General features: G+C 36.1%; 1 protein-coding gene across 1 annotated transcript in view; it reads left to right on the top strand.

The window, feature by feature from the left end:
• The window catches only part of KNL1 (kinetochore scaffold 1), a 67,600-nt gene that overhangs the window by 43,312 nt on the left and 3,591 nt on the right, over positions 1 to 20,697 (top strand). Inside the window, 10 exon segments of the mRNA XM_043920332.1 lie at positions 4,182 to 4,297; positions 6,429 to 6,519; positions 7,339 to 7,455; positions 8,443 to 8,530; positions 13,520 to 13,597; positions 13,763 to 13,802; positions 15,052 to 15,153; positions 15,603 to 15,703; positions 19,397 to 19,465; positions 20,554 to 20,663. Coding sequence (XP_043776267.1) covers positions 4,182 to 4,297; positions 6,429 to 6,519; positions 7,339 to 7,455; positions 8,443 to 8,530; positions 13,520 to 13,597; positions 13,763 to 13,802; positions 15,052 to 15,153; positions 15,603 to 15,703; positions 19,397 to 19,465; positions 20,554 to 20,663 — 912 coding nt within the window.

The raw sequence follows: 20,697 nt of genomic DNA, 5'->3' as shown, positions 1-20,697 counted from the left end.
GTGAATCTCCTTTAATGTGGAACTGGGGAGGCATTCTTGAGGCAGACAGGGAGGTGTGTGTTTGGCACCCATGTGTGTGTGCAGTTGCAGGAGTTCAGCTTGTAGCACCAGCTAAAGATACTATGTAGAGATACCATATTGCTATATTGTGTAAGAAGAACTAATAATGTAGTATTATAGGTCAGTTAGGTTTCAAAAACAAACAAACTCATAAAAAATGAGATCAGATTTGTGGTTTACCAGAGGTGGGGATGAGGAGAGGGGGAATTGAATCAAGGCAGTCAAAAGGTACAAACTTCCAATTATAAAATAAATAAGCACTAGGGATGTAAAGTACAACATGATAAATATAATTAACACAGTTGTATGTTGTATATGAAAGTTGTTAAGAGAGAAAATCCTAAGAGTTGTCATCACAAGGAAAATTGTTTTCTATTTCTTTAGTTTTGTATCTGTATGAGGTGATCATTCAGTCAGTTCAGTCACTCAGTTGTGTCCGACTCTTTGCAATCCAGGGACTGCAGCACACCATACTTCCCTGTCCATCACCAACTCCCAGAGCTTACTCAAACTCATGTCCATCTAGTTGGTGATGCCATTCAACCATCTCATCCTCTGTCATCCCCTTCTCCTCCTGCCTTCAATCTTTCACAGCATCAGGGTCTTTTCCAATGAGTCAGTTCTTCGCCTCAGGTGGCCAAAGTATTGGAGTTTCAGCTTCAGCATCAGTCCTTCCAATGAATATTCAGGACTGATTTCCTTTAGGATGGACTGGTTAGATCTGCTTACAGTCCAAGGGATTCTCAAGAGTCTTCTCCAACACCATAGTTGAAAAGCATCAATTCTTCTGCGTTCAGCTTTCTTTATAGTCCAGCTCTCACATCCATACATTACTACTGGAAAAACCATAGCTTTGACTAGACAGACTTTTGTTGGCAAAGTAATGTCTCTGCTTTTTAATATGCTGTCTAGGTTGGTCATAGCTTTTCTTCCAAGAAGCAAGCATCTTTTAATTTCATGGCTGTAGTCACCATCTACAGTGATTTTGGAGCACACCCCCCCCCCCCCCCCCCCCCCCCCCCCCCCCGCCAAAAATCTCTCACTGTTTCCATTATTTCCCCATCTATTTGCCATGAAGTGATGGGACCAGATGCCATGATCTTAGGTTTCTGAATGTTGAGCTCTAAGCCTTTTTCACTGTCCTTTTTCACCTTCATCAAGAGGCTCTTTAGTTCTTCTTCACTTTCTGCCATACGGATGGTTATCTGCATATGAGGTTATTGGTATTTCTCCCTTCAATCTTAATTCCAGCTTGTGCTTCATCCAGCCTGGCATTTTGCATGATGTACTCTGCATATAAGTTAAATAAACTGGGTGACAGTATACAGCCTTGATGTACTGGTTCCTGATTTGGATGGTTCCATGTCTATTGTTCCATGTGATAGATGTTCATTAAACTTGTGGTAATCATTTCATGATGTATGTAAGTCAAATCATTATGCTGTAAATCTTAAACTTACACAGTGCTATATGTCAATTATATCTCAATAAAACTGAGAGAAAAAAAGGTTCTATGTTAGTGTCCCATGATCTCCTGCATGCCCAAGGAGTGTTTCATACCAAAATACTCCCTTTCAGTGCAGCTGTGAAACTACTGCAGGTACCCTTACCAGGCCTGAAATACCTAAGAACTGATAGTGCATAAATTGGGCACTTAATCAAAATAGATGAGGCGAGGGAAGGGAGTGACTTGTGCATGTAGGCCTGGACACAGGGAGCAGCAGTTTAACCCATGTGTTGCATTCCAGCATCGGCAGTTGCATTCAGCTGTATCCACAGTGCACAAGCCTGATATCCTCTGCATTTGACCTTCCTGGTGAATCTCTGGGAACATAGTCCTGTGTTTCACTTTGTGGTTATGAAGGTTCAAGAGAAACCTTACTCTTTAAAGAAAAAAACTTAGCTGTTATAGGAATTTTCAAACATGTACAAAAGTAGATAATAGTTTAATGAACTTCTCATGTATCTATCACCCAACTTCAAAAATTATCAACTTCTGGGACTTCCCTGGCAGTCCAGTGGTTAAGACTTCGCCTTCCAATGCAGGGAGTACAAGTTTGTTCCCTGGTTAGGGAGCTAAGATCCCACATGCCTCCGGGCCAAAAAACAAAAACATAAAACAGAAGCAATGTTGTAACAAATTCAATAAAGACTTGAAAAAAAATTAACAACCCTTGTCTCTATATTTCCCTACCTCCCCATCCTGTTGTTTTGAAGGAAATCCCAGGTATCATCAATTTATCTGTATTTCAGTGTGTATCCCTGAAAAAATGAGGACTCTTTAAACTATGTCCGAATATGATAATCTTATCTTTAAGTGATTAATTATTCAGTCAGTATTATATTTCCCTGATTGTCTGCATTATTTTCCAGTTTGTTAAACTGCAACCCAAATGAGATTGATAGCTCTTTCTTAATTATCTTTTAAAGTATAAGGTCCCCTTCCATAACCCTCTCTTCCCCCATCCCCCTTCTCTCTCCCTCTTTTTTTTTTTTTGAAGGAAACCAGATATTTCCATACTCTGCTAAGTATGTGTTTTGCCCATTATGCATACCCTAACTTTCATTTTAATGTGTCCTGTCCTTTGTATTTTCTGTAAATTGGCAGAGGCTTTATCAGATGACATGTTTTTGTTTTCCAAGTTTACTTTGTACTTGTCCTTCCATCAGGCATTAATGTCTGGTGATGATCACCATTAAGTTATCGTTACCTAGATCTAGCAATTTATTAGGAGTTGTAAAGTAGTGATATCGTAATTTTGTTCATTTTTTCATATTACATCCAAATACTTATGTAAAAAAAAGTTCCTTTATCAAGTATTTGGCTCCTATATGAAAGTCAGCCATTTTCCCAAGGAGGCCTGATTTCTTTGAGAAGTATAGAGCTTTGATTTTTTTTTTTTTTAATAAATTTAGCCTTAAAACTACTTTTTAAGAAAGAGAGTCATCATCAGTAATCATTGCCTTTAGCACCTTTTTACACTTTGACAACATGTTAGAAAATGAGTTACAGATAGAGAAATGAAATTAAAACCTCATTTGTATTACCTTTTAATTTATCAACTGAAAGGAGAGAATGAGAGGAAACTAAAGTTTGTTAGATTATTTAGCAGGCCCTGAGCTTTGGTACCTTTTTAAAAAAACTTTTACTTTGATCTTAAGAGGTTGGTCAATATTGTGCCTATTTTATAGATGAGGCCAAAACCTAGAATGCTAAAATGGCTTATTCTGTGCCACACTGCCTAGGAATACTGGACATTTGTAGGGTTTTCTTTGGATTTTATATGTAATAGGCTAACTTGGTTTTTCCAACACTGCATTAGGGACATCAGAAAGTCATTGGGTTAGAGCAATAAGACATTTTTAAAATGTCCAAAAGACATTTTAAGACATTTTAAAAAATAACCAGATTTTTACCGCTTCATTTTATGTATGCCAGAAAAGTCTGAGTTCAACCTGGGATAAAAGTAAGGATCAGGGCTAGTGAATGAGAATAGAAAAGAATAATCTTGGAAACTGGCATCTTTTATTTTTTTCTTTCAATAAAGAGGTTTTTTATAAGTTTGAATGTTCAGATATTGATAGTTTTAAAACAATGTGTAAAACTCAAGCAGGTCTCTGTATCAATCTAGAGGGGTGGGATAGGGCAGGAGATAGAAGAGAGGTTCAAAAGGGAGGGGATATATGTATACCTATGGCTGATTCATGTTGAGGTTTGACAAAAAACAACAAAATTCTGCAAAGTGATTATGCTTCAATTAAAAAATGAATTAAAAAAAAAAACAAAGCCAATGTATAGCCATTTCTCTCTCCCACCCAGGTTTATTGAGGTGTTTATGCAAATAATGCATAAACATTTTCAAATCATTTTTAAGCCTATGTGTGGAACTTCCACAGTTCTCTAAACATCTGTGGGAAATGGACTTTGATTTCAGAGACTATTTCAAATTCCAACTGTAGCTTACTAGGTAGATGAATTTAAAGTTTTCCATTTTTCCTTTGTAGGAGTTGTAAAAGTAAGCACTCACGTTTCAAGCATTGTTTGAGACTCTTAACAGTCCTTGCACATGGTTTGGTCCTCACAATAGCAGTTTTAAGGGATTTTTTTTTTTTTCCCCCAGTTTACTATAAACACATCACCTACTCTGGAAGACCTGATGTTAAGTCAATATGTTTACCGACCCAAGATACAGATTTATAAAGAAGATTGTGAAGCTCTTCGCCAGAAGATTGAAGAGTATGAAAGTTTCCATTTTTGTGTGTGTTTTGTTGGATGGGTGAATAATCTGTGTGACAAGATTTTGATTAGAATAACACTGGCATAGGAAAAGCTGACCGCATTAATTGGCAGTGTAATATAGTATATGGGAAAGAATTTCAGGTTTGTAGTCAGATGGAAGTTCAATTCTTGGCTACTTATGTAAGTTATTTAACCTTCATTTTCACATTCATCAATTGAGGATAATAATACCTACTTAGTAGTGTAGAAGTAGTGTATATAATGAGCAGTAGAAGTAGTATATATAAGAAGTTTGCATGCCATTCTTAGCAAAGAGTGTGTCCTTAATAGGGATTCCCAGGTGACTTAGTGGTAAAGAATCCACCTACCAAGCAGGAGATTCAGGTTTAATCCCTGGGTGGGGAAGGTCCCCTGGAGAAGGAAATGGCAACCCTCTCCAGCATTCTTTCCTGGAAAATTCCATGGACAAAGGAGCCTGGCAGGCTGTAGTCCTTGGATTCACAAAAGAGTTGAACATGACTTGGTGACTATACAACAACAACAAAGGTCCTTATAAGCAGTAATTATTAGATTATGATATCATAAATTCCAAAAGAACATGTTTAAAGGAAGATAGTACCCTTTAGAGATTTATATAGTGCCTAAAGGTAAGATTGCCTTTGGGTTTATAGTTTTATCACATTTGCTCTTAATTTGCATTTATAAAAGAACATGGTTTTAATCAAGACTGTTGCTCAGTGGTTTGGTGTAAGTAGATGCAGCAGACTAATTTAAAAATTAGGTATATCTAGATTTTCACAGGTAAACCAAAACTTGCAACTCAAGGCAGTGTTTATATCATACTTATCTAGAACTGTCAAATTGAATTTGAACCAGTCTAACAAACAGAAAAGAAATGAAGTAATCTTTTAAGAATCATGTAGTTTTAAAACTTTTGGTGGTAAACACATTGTAGTGTACATAGATGTCAAAATATAATGTACACATGAAACATATAACCAGTGTTTTAAACCAGTGTCTTAAACCAATGTTACCTCAATAAATAAAAATAAATTAAAGGGAATAATAGTTTTAAAGGGCTTCCCTTGTGGCTCAGCTGGTAAAGAATCCACCTGCAATGCAGGAGACCTGGGTTCGATCCCTGAGTTGGGAAGATCCCCTGGAGAAGGGAAAGGCTACCCACTCCAGTATTGTGGCCTGGAGAATTCCATGGACTGTATATTCCATGGGGTTGCTAAGAGTCGGACACGACTGAGCGACTTTTACTTTCACTTTTCATAGTTTTAAAACTAGAAAGTTAAGATGTATTAAATTATAGTACTGCAAATTTGCCTGTTTCTGGCTTGTTCATTGAACAAACGTATTGAGCACCTCCTGAGTGCCAGGCGCAGGACTAAATCCTGGGGTTCATCCCTGAACAAGACAGGTTTCTTACCTTCATGTTATTTAAAAGAGTTGGGTGTCTCAGGATTTGTCTAAGAATGTTTTATTTTGAATAAAATAGATTCATTGCATAGAATGAAAAGTTTGTTTAGATGTGCTCTACTGTTTGATTTTGTACCTATGTGCCTGTTTATAATATCTTCTAACTCTGATAAAATTTTATTCCCTATACTTATTAACAAGGTAACTTTGCTACTTTTATTAATGCTATTCTATAAAGGTGAGATAAGACTGAACTGAATTGGAAACTTTAACTTAATAGTTACAACTTTCCAACAATTATGCATTCACAAGCCCTTAAAGGATTCTTTATAAGCAACATATTGAGTTGACCAAAAAGTTTGTTTGGTTTTAAGTAAAAATAAAAGACATATTTTTCATTTCACCAAGAACTTTATTGAACAGTGTATTCATTAACCAAATAAGCTTCTTGACCAAAACAGTATTTTCATTTTGGAACAAGTTGATGCATTGAGATGAGAGTTCTATTTGGGAGGGAAATTTTTTTGGATCATAACATTCTTGAACTCTTCTACAAGTGTTGAAATAGACTGGCCACTATTCCTGAGTGAATTCCGTCTTTATGTAGAAAAGAACTAGGAAAAATTAAGTATGCCTGTAGATCTAAATTGAATCATTCGGGTTGACTTTTGAACTCTGTGCTAATTAACTTTTCTCTATTTAGATTAAAGCTTTCTACACTGAACCAAGACAAACTGTTGACTGATATAAATAGAAACCTGTGGGAAAAAATGAAACACTGCTCTGATGAGGAGGTACTTTTGTCTCATTTTCTGAATGGGAATCAGTATAGACATTACAATGTTTATTGTGAAATTAGTACCTGTTACTTGATAATTCGACTTCACTGGTAGCTCAGCTGGTAAAGAATCCATTTGCCATACAGGAGACCTCGCTTCAGTTCCTGGGTCGGGAAGATCCCCTGGAGGAGGGCATGGCAACCCATTCTAGTATTCTTGCCTGGAGAATCTCCATGGGCAGAGGAGCCTGGAGGGCTACAGTCCGTGGGGTCTCAAAGAGTAGGACACAACTGAGTGACTAAGCGCTCACACACACACACACATACACACACTCACACTTGATAATTAGTGGTGAGTTCTTTAGTTTACTTCTCAGGTATAATATGTCAGTAAGATTTTATTATACATCAATGATTGTTAGTATAGAACCTTACATTTCTTACATGATCAATTTAATATATGAAATACATTTGAAATTTAGAGTTCCCTTCTTGTTTGCTTTTCACTTAGATTTAGATAGGGAAGAGATAGACTTTAATTGATTAAATGAGCAACTCATTTTATATTTGCCCTGATTGAAGTTTTATTAACTAAGAACCTGTCTATTTTCTAATTTGTAGTATAAATGAATTTTGTACTGGAATTATTCAACTGGAATCAAAGTTGAAATCTTTGGTTCTGGACTTAAGCTATTAAGTGAAATTAAATTTGCAAATAAGAAGCCCTAGGAATCCTAGTCTAGGATGGGCAAATCTTAGCACGTAGCAGCCTTCCCAGACCATTTGCCTTTTCTAACTCGTTTGTTTTAATGCAGTGTAATCTTTGACTTTACAGCTGAAGGCCTTTGGAATTTACTTGAACAAAATAAAGTCACGTTTTACCAAGATGACTAAAGTCTTCACTCACCAAGGAAAAGTGGCTCTATACAGCAAGCTGGTGCAGTCAGCTCAGGTAATTTGAGACCGTTAAGAGCTTAGAAAGATCTATTAAAGTTACTTTATAGTGATTGTGGAATATGAAGAATGTTCCTTAGGAGACATGTGAATGAGATTTGGGCAAAAACTTAAAATTGTTCATAAGAAGTGAGGTTCAGTTTAACAAAAGTTGTAAATCCTGGCATCTTGAGTAATTCTAGAATATATTTACTAATATGGGTATATGTCTCATCTCAAATTATACATATTGAAATAAAACAATATAGAATTATGATCTTCCTTTGCTAAGGACTGTGCTCTGGTATTATCTTCCTCGTAGTCCATACTCAGCTATGTATGTGTATGCATGTATTTTTAAAAAATGGCATTTTCCAAAATGATCATCCTTGAAGAAAGGTCCTACATAAAAAAACTTTTCATTGGCAAATAAGTCTGGGAAGTGTTACATACAGTGTCCCCCTTTTGGAGAAATATAATAGCTAACATATTAAAGTCTAAGATCAGAAATCTTTTTTTTTTTTTTTGTCTAAAAAGAAAAAATGCTATATTTATATTTGATCAGTGTTTCCCAAATTTATTTGACCATAGATCATTTTTATAAACTCTAAGTTATATATATTAACATCTTATATTACATAGAAATCTAAAATAAAGTATAAAATATGAATTAATATTAATCTGTTATGTATGCTTAAAAAAACTTTTTTTAAGACAAGACTTGAAGCTTCGATCTTTTAGATTTGCCTGTTCATGGGACTTCCCTGGTGGTCCAGTGGTTAAGACTCTGCACTTCCACTGCACAGGGCATGATTCAATCCATGGTCGGAAACCAAGATCCCGCATGCTGCACTGCACACCCAAAACAAAAATAACAAACAAACAAAAAGATTTGCTTGATCATAAATTAGACGTAGCAGTTATATTAGCAGTTTGAACCGTTTATAATGTTATAATGTTTTGTTTTGAGGTTTAACTTGACAGTCTTATGATATTGTGTGTTTAGAGTGAGAGAGAGAAACTTCATAAAAGGATAAATGAGATGGACGACATACTTAAGAAGATTGATAACTGTCTCACCGAGGTGGAAATAGGTAAAATATCTTGAATACGTTTCCAAAAGAAAATTCAATTGTATCTAAATCCTTCCCTACTTTGCTAGTAGCACTATGCTGAAGCCTGGTATTTAGCAGCTTGAGACATTAAATTAGAGCAACTCTTTTACTGTGGTCATTCATAACATAATCAAGAAATACCCAAAATAATAAGTCTCTTTGGAAAACTCTTCATAACCTAGACCGTAATCTTGTGTTGTTTTTTAATAAATGAACTTGTTTATCCTTTCAGTTTGGTCTCTCATTATCCTGACTTGTTAGTTTTGTCTTGAAACTGCTTTTACAAAGATCACAAAATTTCGCATAATCATCAAATTTGGTCGCTCTCAGTCCTTAGCCATCTAGATCTCTTTCAGTATTTGACACTGCTGATTATTCTTTTCTTCCTGAAACGTTCTTCTCCCTGAACTCTATGATATTGCTCTATCTTGATACTGTTCTTTTCTCCTGACTGTTCCTTTTAGCTCCTCTGTTGTCCCTTATCTAACTAACTCCTTGTGTAGCATTCATCTATTCATTTCTATATTTTCTCCCCTAATACTTTCATCTGCCTTAACAATTATGTTTATATGAATGATTCCCAAATTCAGTTAAATTCATCCAGCATTTGTTCAGCACCTACTACCTGCCAGATACTGCACTTAGTGTCAGAAAAAATATATACACAGATTTTTGCCCATTTTTAAATATTTATTTATTTAGGCTGCTATGGGTCTTCACTGCAGTGTGCAGGCTTCTTTAGTTGTGGCATGGGACATCTTAGTTCCCCAAACAGAGATGGAACCCGAGCCCCGTGCATTGGAAGCTTGGAGTCTTATCCACTCGACCACCCGGAATGCCCCAGATTTTTGCATTCAAGTGACTTGTAATCATTTTGCATGAGGGCATCTTTCTGTTTCTCTTGAGTTCCAGACTTAACATTTCCAGCTTCTTACTGAACCTTTCAACAAAAGGGTCCTTTAAGCACCTTAAACATTTTGTGAAAAAATGAAAGTTATTGTCTTCCATTTTCAAAATAATATCTGAAAATTTGTTGTCTATGATACTTCTCATTTGTATTAACAGTGTCATCATTCTTATAAATTGTAAAAGGCTCATAACTTTTATTGTCTTTGAGTTTCTCTTATCAAATCCTGTTATATCTGCTTCAGTATCTTCTGTTTTCTTCCCCATTCCCATTAACACTATCATTAATTCTGACATGTGCTATTTCAGATCTTCTAACTAATCTTTCTACACTCTTAATTTCATTCTATCTCTTTCCAGTCCAACCTGTACATTGCTGCAGGTTTAATAATTATAAAGGACAGTATTCATTATGTTCAGTTCAGTTCAGTCACTGTCATGTCCCTCTTTGCAACCCAGGGACTGTAGCACACCAGGCTTCCCTGTCCATCCCCAGCTCCTGGAGCCCGCTGAAATTCATGTCCATTGAGTTGGTGATGTCATCTAAACATCTCTGTTGTCCCCTTTTCCTCCTGCCTTCAATCTTTCCCAGCATCAGGGTCTTTTCCAATGTGTCAGTTCTTCTAATCAGGTGGCCAAAGTATTGGGAATTTCAGCATCAGTCCTTCCAATGAATATTCAGGACTGATTTCCTTTAGAATTGACTGGTTGGATCTCCTTGCAGTCCAAGGGACTCTCAAGAGTCTTCTCCAACACCACGGTTCAAAAGCATCAATTATTTGGCACTCAGCTTTCTTTATAGTCCAACTCTCACATCCATACATGACTACCTGAAAAACCATAGCTTTGACTAGACAGATCTTTGTTGGCAAAGTATTGTCTCTGCTTTTTAATATGCTGTCTAGGTTGGTCATAGCTTTTCTTCCAAGGAGCAAGCATCTTTTAATTTCATGCATGCAGTCATCATCTGCAGTGATTTTGGAGGCCCCAAAAATAAAGTCTGTCACTGTTTCCATGGTTTCCCCATCTATTTGCCATGAGGTGATGGGACTGGATGGAACCCATGATGGGACCAGATGCCATAATCTTCATTTTCTGACTGTTGAGTTCTAAGCCAGCTTTTTCACTCTCCTCTTTCACTTTCATCAAGAGGCTCCTCAGTTTCTCTTCAATTTCAGCCATAAGCATGGTATCATATGCATATCTGAGGTTATTGATATTTTTCTTGGCAGTCTTGATTCCAGCTTGTGCTTCATCTAGCCCAGCATTTCACATGATGTACTCTGCATATAAGTTAAATAAGTAGGGTGACAATATACAGCTTTGACGTACTCTTTTCTCAACTTGGAGCCTGTCTGTTCCGTGTCCAGTTTTAACTGTTGCTTCTTGACCTGCCTACAGATTTCTCAGGAGGCAGGTAAGGTGGTCTGGTATTTCCATCTCTTTAAGGATTTTCCACAGTTTGTTGTGATCCACACAGTCAAAGGCTTTGGTGTAGTCAATAAAGCAGAAGCGGATATTTTCCTGCAACTCTCTTTTTCTATGATCCAACGGATGTTGGCAGTTTGATCTCTGGTTCCTCTGCCTTTTCTAAATACAGGTTGAACTTCGGGAAGTTCTTGTTCAATACTGTTGAGGCCTCACTTGGAGAATTTTGAGCATTACTTTGCTTGCGTGTGAGATGAGTGCAATTGTGCAGTAGTTTGAACATTCTGTGGCATTGCCTTTCTTTGGGATTGGAATGAAAACAGACCTTTTCCAGTCCTGTGGCCACTGCTGAGTTTTCCAAATTTGCTGGCATATGGAGTGCAGCACTTTAACAGTATCATCGTCTAGGACTTGAAATAGCTCACCTGGAATTCCATCACCTCCACTAGCTTTGTTCATAGTGATGCTTCCTTAGGCCCACTTGACTTCAGACTCAGGGTGTCTGACTCTAGGTGAGTGATCACACCATCGTGGTTATCTGGGTCATGAAGATCTGTTCTGTATAGTTCTTCTATGAATTCTTGCTACCTTTTCTTTTATGTTACTACCCTGAAAAACTTCTGCCTTTCCATTTATTACAAAATAAAGTCCAAACTTCTGAGCTTGACATTTAGTGTTCTCAACCATCATTTTCAGATATTCCCTTCTTACATGATTTTTACTATTATTCCCTTACACATCCTAAATTCCAACCAAATCTTGTCATTTCTATGCAGTTCTGCCACTTTGTGTTTGCCTAATACATTCTCCTTATATTTTTTACCAAGGGATAGTGTTCTCTCTCTTGAGCTGCTTTGTCTATTTTATTGTACCTATCATGTCAAATTGTAATTATAGTTACTTCTATATAGTTTACTTTCCTAATTAATTTGTAAGCTCCATGGAGGCAAAGATCAGCTTTTATTTTTCCCCATATCCTTCAAAATTCTTAGCACTATGCTTTGCACAGAAAAAGTGCCTGGTGTATATTTTCTGCATTGAACGGGTAATAAATATGTGAAGTCCATAGTTAGACTATCACACCCCTTTGTTCATTACCTTGCTTTTTCACTTCATGGAAAAAAAATGGAAGCCATTAAGGCCAGAATTTCTAAACTTTCTGCTACAAAACAAATGAAACTTTTATATATCTGTATCCATTCTTTCATCCTTCCTTTCTTTTCCCTAAGATCAATCTCTCCACCTAAACTTTGAATTGCAGCCTCTCTTGTCTTCTCAGGAATCTTACTGCACTGACTTCCACTTATCTCTTGTATTTACAACCTCTCTGCCTCCTCCACTGAATATATTCACTTCTCACCTTTAAAAGTACCAACAATCATACTCTTTCTCTAGCTGCCACTGAATGGCTCTCTCTTTCTGTCTTCTTTCTTCATTATTCCTTGAGCAAATTACGAAGTACCTATCATGTGCCTTGTATAGTGCTTGGTGCTAAGACTACTGTAGTGATTAAAAACAGAACTTTATGCCCTTGTGGAGTATTTTTTTATATTTGTCAATCCTCCCATTACTATCTTTTAATTCAAACATTCATACATTAAGAAAGTCTTCCATACTTTAATTTTTTACAGTACTATACAGAGCTCCAATACTATTTCAGTTTCAAATTATAGGAGATTACATTCAAATATGTTTGGATTTGACAATTTGCTTTTACAATATTGAGGAAAGATTATAAGCATTAAATAGTTTTATGGTAACTGCTATGGAAGAGTGGTTCCATGGTGCTGTAAGTTCCTGAAGTAGAAATATAACTGGCGGGTCAGGAGAGGCTTCCCTTTGAGGAAGTGGCATTTAAGCCAAGATCTGAAGAATAAGTCGGGGCTAAAGTGAGAAGGGAGGGAAAAGCAGACTGTTCAATATCAATAACACAGACAGAAGCCTTTCTTTGGAAAAGAATATACCAAGTAAAAGGATCTAAAATAAGGCAAATGTGGCTAGAATAGAAAGAATGAAAGGGAACATAGTCTGAGATAAAGCTGGAGATGCCAGCTTTAGGGACCAGGTCAGGAAGGGCCTCTTAAGGAGTTTTGACTTTTTCTGAAATCAGTGAATAGCTATTTGAAGGGTGTTAAGCATTGGCTGTAAATTAAGAAGTTAAGCAGTTATTGGATGGTATGGTTAATAAAGGACAATAACTTATATAAATGGAACTTGGTAGTGGTGAAGGAAAAAAGTAGATTCAGAAAATATTTCTGAGGTAAAAGTCTAAACTTGATTTGGATGTGGAGAGAGAGAAGCCGTTTAGGGATGATTCCAAGGTATCAGAAATAAATTTAAGTATGTGTGTGTCCATTTATATATGTGTATGTGTTCCTGCTTAGTCCATGGGGTTGCCTAACAATAATTTTGATGTATGCAAATTATGTATAAACAATTTACATCTGCCACTAGAAGCAAGTCTTCTTATGAAATTATTATTGTATCTCAATGCTTTTTTGTCAAGGAAAAGGTGGGTTAAGATAAATGCTTGTGAAATATTCTTAACACGACATTTTAGGACCATCTCTTCTTTTCATCTCTGGTTGTTTAATTATTTTTGACTGAGTTATTTTAATCCATGGTCTACTTTAGAAACTAAGAATTTGGAGGATGAACAGAAAGACAGTCCTATGGAAGAACTGAATTCTGAAGTGAGAGCTGCAGAGAAAGGTAACTGATTTAATTAGGGAGATAAATGGGGAAAAAGTCTTCTATTCTGAGTTTTTTATTTAAATGAGATTAATGAGATAGACTTTTCAATAAAACAGATGATTTTTATACCAGTATTTTAATGTGTAGATTCTGATAGATTTGTTTTTGTTTTTCTTTTCAAAGAACTGGAACAGCTGAAAACTGAGGAAGAAAAGCTTCAAAGGTTAGCCTTCAGTTTGAGTGTTAGAAAATATGCTTAAAATATTAAATATATTAAAATATGGTTAAGTGATTTACAACCTCCAGAAACTGACAAGATTGAGAACATGAATATTGACTAAGGTTGAGCCAGGGCTTCTACTCCACTTTGAACTTGACCTTGGAAGCCATCTTAGCAGTATACTCTAAGCATTTATTGCTTACAAAGCATTAATCCAAGGTAGTAGTTCTCAAGCTTGTGTAGTATCAGGATCCTGTTAAAGAAGATCTAGCATTAAACTGCTTTTATATGACACTTAAGTGTAAATAAATATAAAATAAGGTATGTGTTTCTTATACTCTGGATCTTATTTAACTATAAGACTCAAAGAAATCAAATACAAATAATGACAAAACCAGTAAAATTCCAACTGGAAACATTAACTTGATAGGTGATAATAATTTAGCTAAAATTAAATTGATGCTAGCAAAATGACTAACAAAATATAAATTCTGTTTAGCTCTAATAAGCTAAACAAAACCAAATGCATGCACCAAAATTATGGCATGTTTCATTTTTAAGGTGGGCATTCTTATGGTCTACATTATGCTTACATTTTTAACATCAAAATGAAAAGTAAATTTTTTTGAGGTTAGTTTTTATTAATTTATTTTTAATTGGAGGATAATTGCTTTACAATATTGTGTTAGCTTCTGCCATACAACAATGTGAATCAGCCATAAGGATATATGTTCTAGTGAGGTGGATGAACCTAGAGCTTGTTAGAAAGAGTGAATTAAGTCAGAAAGAGAAAAACAAATACCGTATATTAAAGCATGTATATGGGATCTAGAGAAATGGTACTGACGAACCTATTTGTAGTGTAGGAATAGAGACATAGAGAATGGACTTTAAACACAGCAGACGAAGGAGAGGATAGGATGAATTGTGAGACTAGAATGAAACATGTACATTACCATATGTAAAATAGATCTATAATGGAAGTGTTTTTTAACACAGGGAGCTCAGTGTTTTGTAACAACCTAGAGGGGTGGGATGGGGTGGGGGGAAAATGTAAATTTTAATAATAATAGACCCACACTTCTAGTTTAATGTTTACTTAAAAAAAACTAAAAATGCAAAAATATATGTCATTCACCTCACTGGGGAGCCATTTAGCACATGGCTTGTTGTCATAAACTTTGATTTTAATGATGTCTGAATTCTCTAGCAGTGACCTTATCTTTCTGTGAATACGTGGTTTGATTTGCAGAGATTTTTTAGAGCTGGAGATACAGAAAGAGCAGATCCTTGCTCAATTAGACTTTGTGCAAAAACAAACAAAGAGAACTGAAGAGCTACTGGATCAGTTGAGGTAAGGGAAAACAGATAGCATTAATTTGTGTTTTATCCTGTACCTTTGTGGTTGTCTCAATCCACAAGTGCAGTTGACATGTGTTTATAATGTCTATCACTGTTTTTAATCTATAATGCAATGTATTCTCAGAAAGAAGAATTAATATACTCAACGGTAAGCTGAAAGTATACAAGGTGGGAGAGCTATGAAATTTGTAATGTTAAAATATTTAATATTTTATATTGCCTAGACTTGGCTTTTCTCTGATATATAACTCAAAATTGAGTCAGTTTTTATTTCTTTCAAAAGCATAAGTTTGTACATTCACAGTATTGAAATTAAAATAATGACTATCTCCCAAGCCAGTAGAAAACTCCAGTAGTTGCTGATGGTACTATTCAGATGGTAGAAGTTAACTCTCTTCTTTTATCTTAAAAAATGTTTTTTTGTCTTTTCTTTTTCTTTAGCTTGTCTGAATGGGATGTCATTGAGTGGAGTGATAATCAAGCTGTATTCACCTTTCTTTATGACACAATAGAACTCATCATTACCTTTGGAGAGCCAGTAGGTAAGTAGCAAGAATAAGATAATTCCTCTGTAGGTAAATGTATGGTTAAACTTACTAAAGATTCATATCTTTAATACAATATTAACATGTATTGACATGATGAAAGTACTGCTGAAAATCTTAAAAGAGGCAATCACTTTAATTAGTGATAATAGAATTTTATTTTATTAAATAAAAAGTTAAAAAATTCAGCTAGTGAAAGTTGCCCTTTGTTAAATTACATTAGATAATAGAAATTTTGCCTATCCAGAAAAATGGATCAACATGCTCTTCACATCTATCTACTCTGATTTCTTTTTTTCCATCTCTCTGTCTGTTATGATAGAGGATTTGCTCTAATGCTGATGATTCTTGACTGGGTTTTTGATGTACATAAGTTAACCCAAAAAAGTAATTGGAAATCCTCTGTGTATTGATTGGTAGGTTTATCAAAATAGGTAAACATCACTAGATGGTAACTTGATAGTGTCCTAGCTATTTTGTTATAATCTCCTGTCAGTATCTTTAGGTCTCTTCTCTTGAAACAGCTTCAGCATGGCCAGCCCTGGGTGAACATGGCCAAATTGAAACTTTGAATCTTTATAATTTCTCAGCCTCCAAGCTCAATTCTCCTTAAAAGTTCCTGGGAATTCCTTGTCTGTCCAGTGATTAGGACTTGCACTTTTACTACCATGGCCCCAGGTTCAGTACCTGGTTGAGAAACTAAAATCCTGTAAATCGTGTGGAACAACCCCCCCAAAAAAAGTTCCTTTTCTAAATGAATACTATCAACTTCTGTTCAGGTCCGAAATTAAAAGTTAGGAATCACTCTATACCTCTTTCTTCTTTACCTGGCATATCTAAATTATGAGTAAGACTTACTGATTCAGATTTAACATTCATCTACTTTTTTGTGTCTCTTCTGCCAAGAGACACCTCCAGTCTATACAATAACACTATAGGTAGTCTTTCTGGAACTTTTTCTTTTCCCCTCTATTTCTTTCTCCTTCCTGTAGCTGTAGTAATTGTTGAAAATTTTATCATGTACCTCCTACTCTTAGACTGATGATCAAAATGTTTATAACCTGTAAAGCCCTGAATGAATTGAACTTTTCCTTCTTTTTCTGCCTCATCGTACACTGTTCTCTACACATTGGCCACAGTGAATTTCTTTCGTTTCTTTAAAAGATCATGGTCTTTCCATTTCTCCAAAGAAGACATACAGATGGCTAACAAACACATGAAAAGATGCTCAACATCACTCATTATCAGAGAAATGCAAATCAAAACCACAATGAGGTACCATTACACGCCAGTCAGGATGGCTGCTATCCAAAAGTCTACAAGCAATAAATGCTGGAGAGGGTGTGGAGAAAAGGGAACCCTCTTACACTGTTGGTGGGAATGCAAACTAGTACAGCCACTATGGAAAACAGTGTGGAGATTCCTTAAAAAACTGTAAATAGAACTGCCATATGACCCAGCAATACCACTTCTGGGCATACACACTGAGGAAACCAGATCTGAAAGAGACACGTGCACCCCAGTGTTAACTGCAGCACTGTTTATAATAGCCAGGACATGGAAGCAACCTAGATGCCCATCAGCAGATGAATGGATAAGGAAGCTATGGTACATATACACCATGGAATATTACTCAGCCATTAAAAAGAATTCATTTGAATCAGTTCTAATGAGATGGATGAAACTGGAGCCCATTATACAGAGTGAAGTAAGCCAGAAAGATAAAGATCATTACAGCATACTAACACATATATATGGAATTTAGAAAGATGGTAATGATAACCCTATATGCAAAACAGAAAAAGAGACACAGATGTACAGAACAGACTTTTGGACTCTGTGGGAGAAGGCGAGGGTGGGATGTTTCGAGAGAACAGCATGTATATTATCTATAGGGAAACAGATCACCAGCCCAGGTGGGATGCATGAGACAAGTGCTCGGGCCTGGTGCACTGGGAAGACCCAGAGGAATCGGGTGGAGAGGGAGGTGGGAGGGGGGATCGGGATGGGGAACACATGTAACTCCATGGCTGATTCATGTCAATGTATGACAAAACCCACTGAAATGTTGTGAAGTAATTAGCCTCCAACTAATAAAAATAAATGAAAAAAAAAATAACGGATAGTTGAAACATCTAAAATAAATTAAAAAAAAAAAAAAAAGATCATAGTCTTTCATGCTCAGTCATATTCCATCCTACCTCAGGACATTCATCCCGATGTTTCTTATGCCTGGAAACTTTTGCCCTGTCTTAGTCCTCTGGGTTGCCATTTTAAAAATACCGTAAACTGGGACTTTCCCTGGTGGTCCAGTGGTAAAGAATCCGCCTTCCAGTGCAAGGGACATGGGTTCAATCCCTGGCTGGGGAACTCAGATCCCACACGCCTTGGGACAGCTAAGTCCATGCACCAAAACTACTGAGCCACCAGCTCATTCTAGAAGCTATGTTCCACAAGAGAGGCCTGCGTGCTGCAACTAGAGAAAACTTTTACATACCATACACTGAGTAGCTTATAAACAACAGAAATTTATTTCTCACAGTTCTGGAGGCTGGAAGCTCAAGATATGGGTGCCAGTATGGTCAGGCAAGGGCCCTCTTTCAGGCTTCAGACTCTTCATTGTATCCTCACGTAACTAGCTAGTTCTTCAAGGTCTCTGTTTTAAGAGCACTGATCGCATTCATAAGGGCTCCATCCTTATGATCTAAGCACCTCCCAAAGGTGCTTACACCTCCTACAACTATCACAGTGGGCATTAGGTTTTCAGCCTTTGAATTTTCAGACCATAGCACCTCCTCGTCACTAAGTAAATGTCTACTAATAGTCCTTGAGAGCTCAACTAAGTTATCACTTTCTCAGGAAAGTTTTCCTTCACTCTTCTTTTACTCACTCCCTCTGCTATTTGCCCTGCTGGTATATGTTCTCATTGCTTCATGCAGTTTTCTTAATTGTGCTTATTACAGTTTGTAGTTCTTGGTGTGTTTATTAGTGCAATTATCTGTGTGTCCCCCTGAGCTGTAATTCTTTAGAGCATAGGTTGATCATGTTTGTTTGTCTCACTAGCATATCCTCAGTGCCTAACACATAGAAAATATTCAGTAGAGTGAAAAGAATCAGAATCTTAGAGACAAGAGATAACTCTGGTGTATGGAAGAACAATCAGCTCTCCTAGCTACCTAAAATTTATTGCTGTTATTTAGTCGCTAAGTCACATCCAACACTTATGTGACCCTATTCGCTATAGCCCGCCAGACTCCTCTGTCTATGGGATTTCCCAGGCAAGAATACTGGAGTGGCTAAAATTACTGTGACGCTAAAAGCATAAATTGTTTTCACTGTATTTGTGCAAAGATACTAGGTGTGGGGAGGTTGTAGTCATCTTCTTTATATGATTCCTAAAAAGAATATTATTTTTGCACAGAAGTTAGGGTTCAAAGGGGGAGGCCCTGATAAAATTACAAAAATGTCCCACACCTTACATTTCCTTAAAGGCCTGACAGTTAATATAGTTCAGTGTTCTCAGGGGAAACTTTACATACACAGAGAATAGTATGATTCAGGGATAAAGTTTCAACTGTTTATGAAAAAACCCTGCTACCCAGAAAGAATAGGATTCTAAAGTACTGAGTTGTATGTGACTTTAAATCAGATGATAAAAAGAAATACTGTTCTTATGCTGGTTTTTCCTAGTTGGTCTCCCTTTCCTGGACAAGGCTTATAGGAAGATTGTTGATCTGAATTTTCAATCTCTGTTAGATGGTAAGTTCAGAACATTTAATCCAACAAAACTTTGTTGGAAATTTATTTAATATTCATTAAATTATTTAATAAGTGTAAATTGTTCCTTGAGAACTCTTTTACATACTAACTTAAATATAAACAAGGATAACAATTAGAAATGTGTTGTGGACCAAAACCTGCTTGAGAATTGTTCCAAATATTGTGTGGGCTTTAAAAGAAATTTTAAAAAATTATTACTAAATCTTGAGTAATAGCTATTTCCATAATTTAAAAATTACCATTATGGGTACTTACTTTGTATCAGACATGTGTATTAATTACATCAACACTATTCTCCATTTTGCAGTTAGAGAACTATAGCTCAAAAGCAGTAAGTATACAGAGTGAAGTAAGCCAGAAAGATAAAGAACATTACAGCATACTAACACATATATATGGAATTTAGAAAGATGGTAACAACAACCCTATATGCAAAACAGAAAAAGAGACACAGAAGTACAGAACAGACTTTTGAACTCTGTGGGAGAAGGTGAGGGTGGGATGTTTTGAAAGAACAGCATGTATACTATCTATGGTGAAACAGGTCACCAGCCCAGGTGGGATGCATGAGACAAGTGCTCGGGCCTGGTGCACAGGGAAGACCCAGAGGAATCGGGTGGAGAGGGAGGTGGGAGGGGGGATCGGGATGGGGAATACGTGTAAATCTATTGCTGATTCATGTCAATGTATGACAAAACCCACTGAAAAAATAAATAAATAAATTTTTTAAAAAAAAGGCAGTAAGTATTGTGCTTAGGATCACTCAGGTAGTAAGGAAAGCCAGAATTTAAACTCAGGGTTATATTACATTTAAACCTACACGTTTATCTCAGTTTTATTCTGTATGTGATAAAGGTTTGAGTTTATATCACAGTATCTTATATTCACTATATATGATGATTTATGTGTTTGAGAATAAAATGGAGATGATAGTTAGATACCTAGATGTTTGAAGGTACTTCTAGTTAATATTTCATATGTGTGTGTGTGTACATATATAAAATACATGAATAATAAGTAATACTCTGCTTTTAATTTTTTTTTTTTTTTTTTTTTTGCTTCCTCAGAAGATAAAGCTCCTCCTTCCTCCCTTTTAGTTCATAACCTTATTTTCCAGTACATTGAGCAACAGGAATCCTGGAAGAAGACATGCACAACACAGCATCAGCTACCCAAGGTAAATTCCCACTGAAATAATTTAAAGGAAAATT

The sequence above is a fragment of the Cervus elaphus genome, chromosome 12, assembly GCF_910594005.1.
Source record: "Cervus elaphus chromosome 12, mCerEla1.1, whole genome shotgun sequence".
In the NCBI taxonomy this organism is placed as follows: Eukaryota; Metazoa; Chordata; class Mammalia; order Artiodactyla; family Cervidae; genus Cervus; species Cervus elaphus.
Note: the sequence above shows the minus strand (reverse complement) of the source record. Positions and strands in the feature narration are given on the sequence as shown.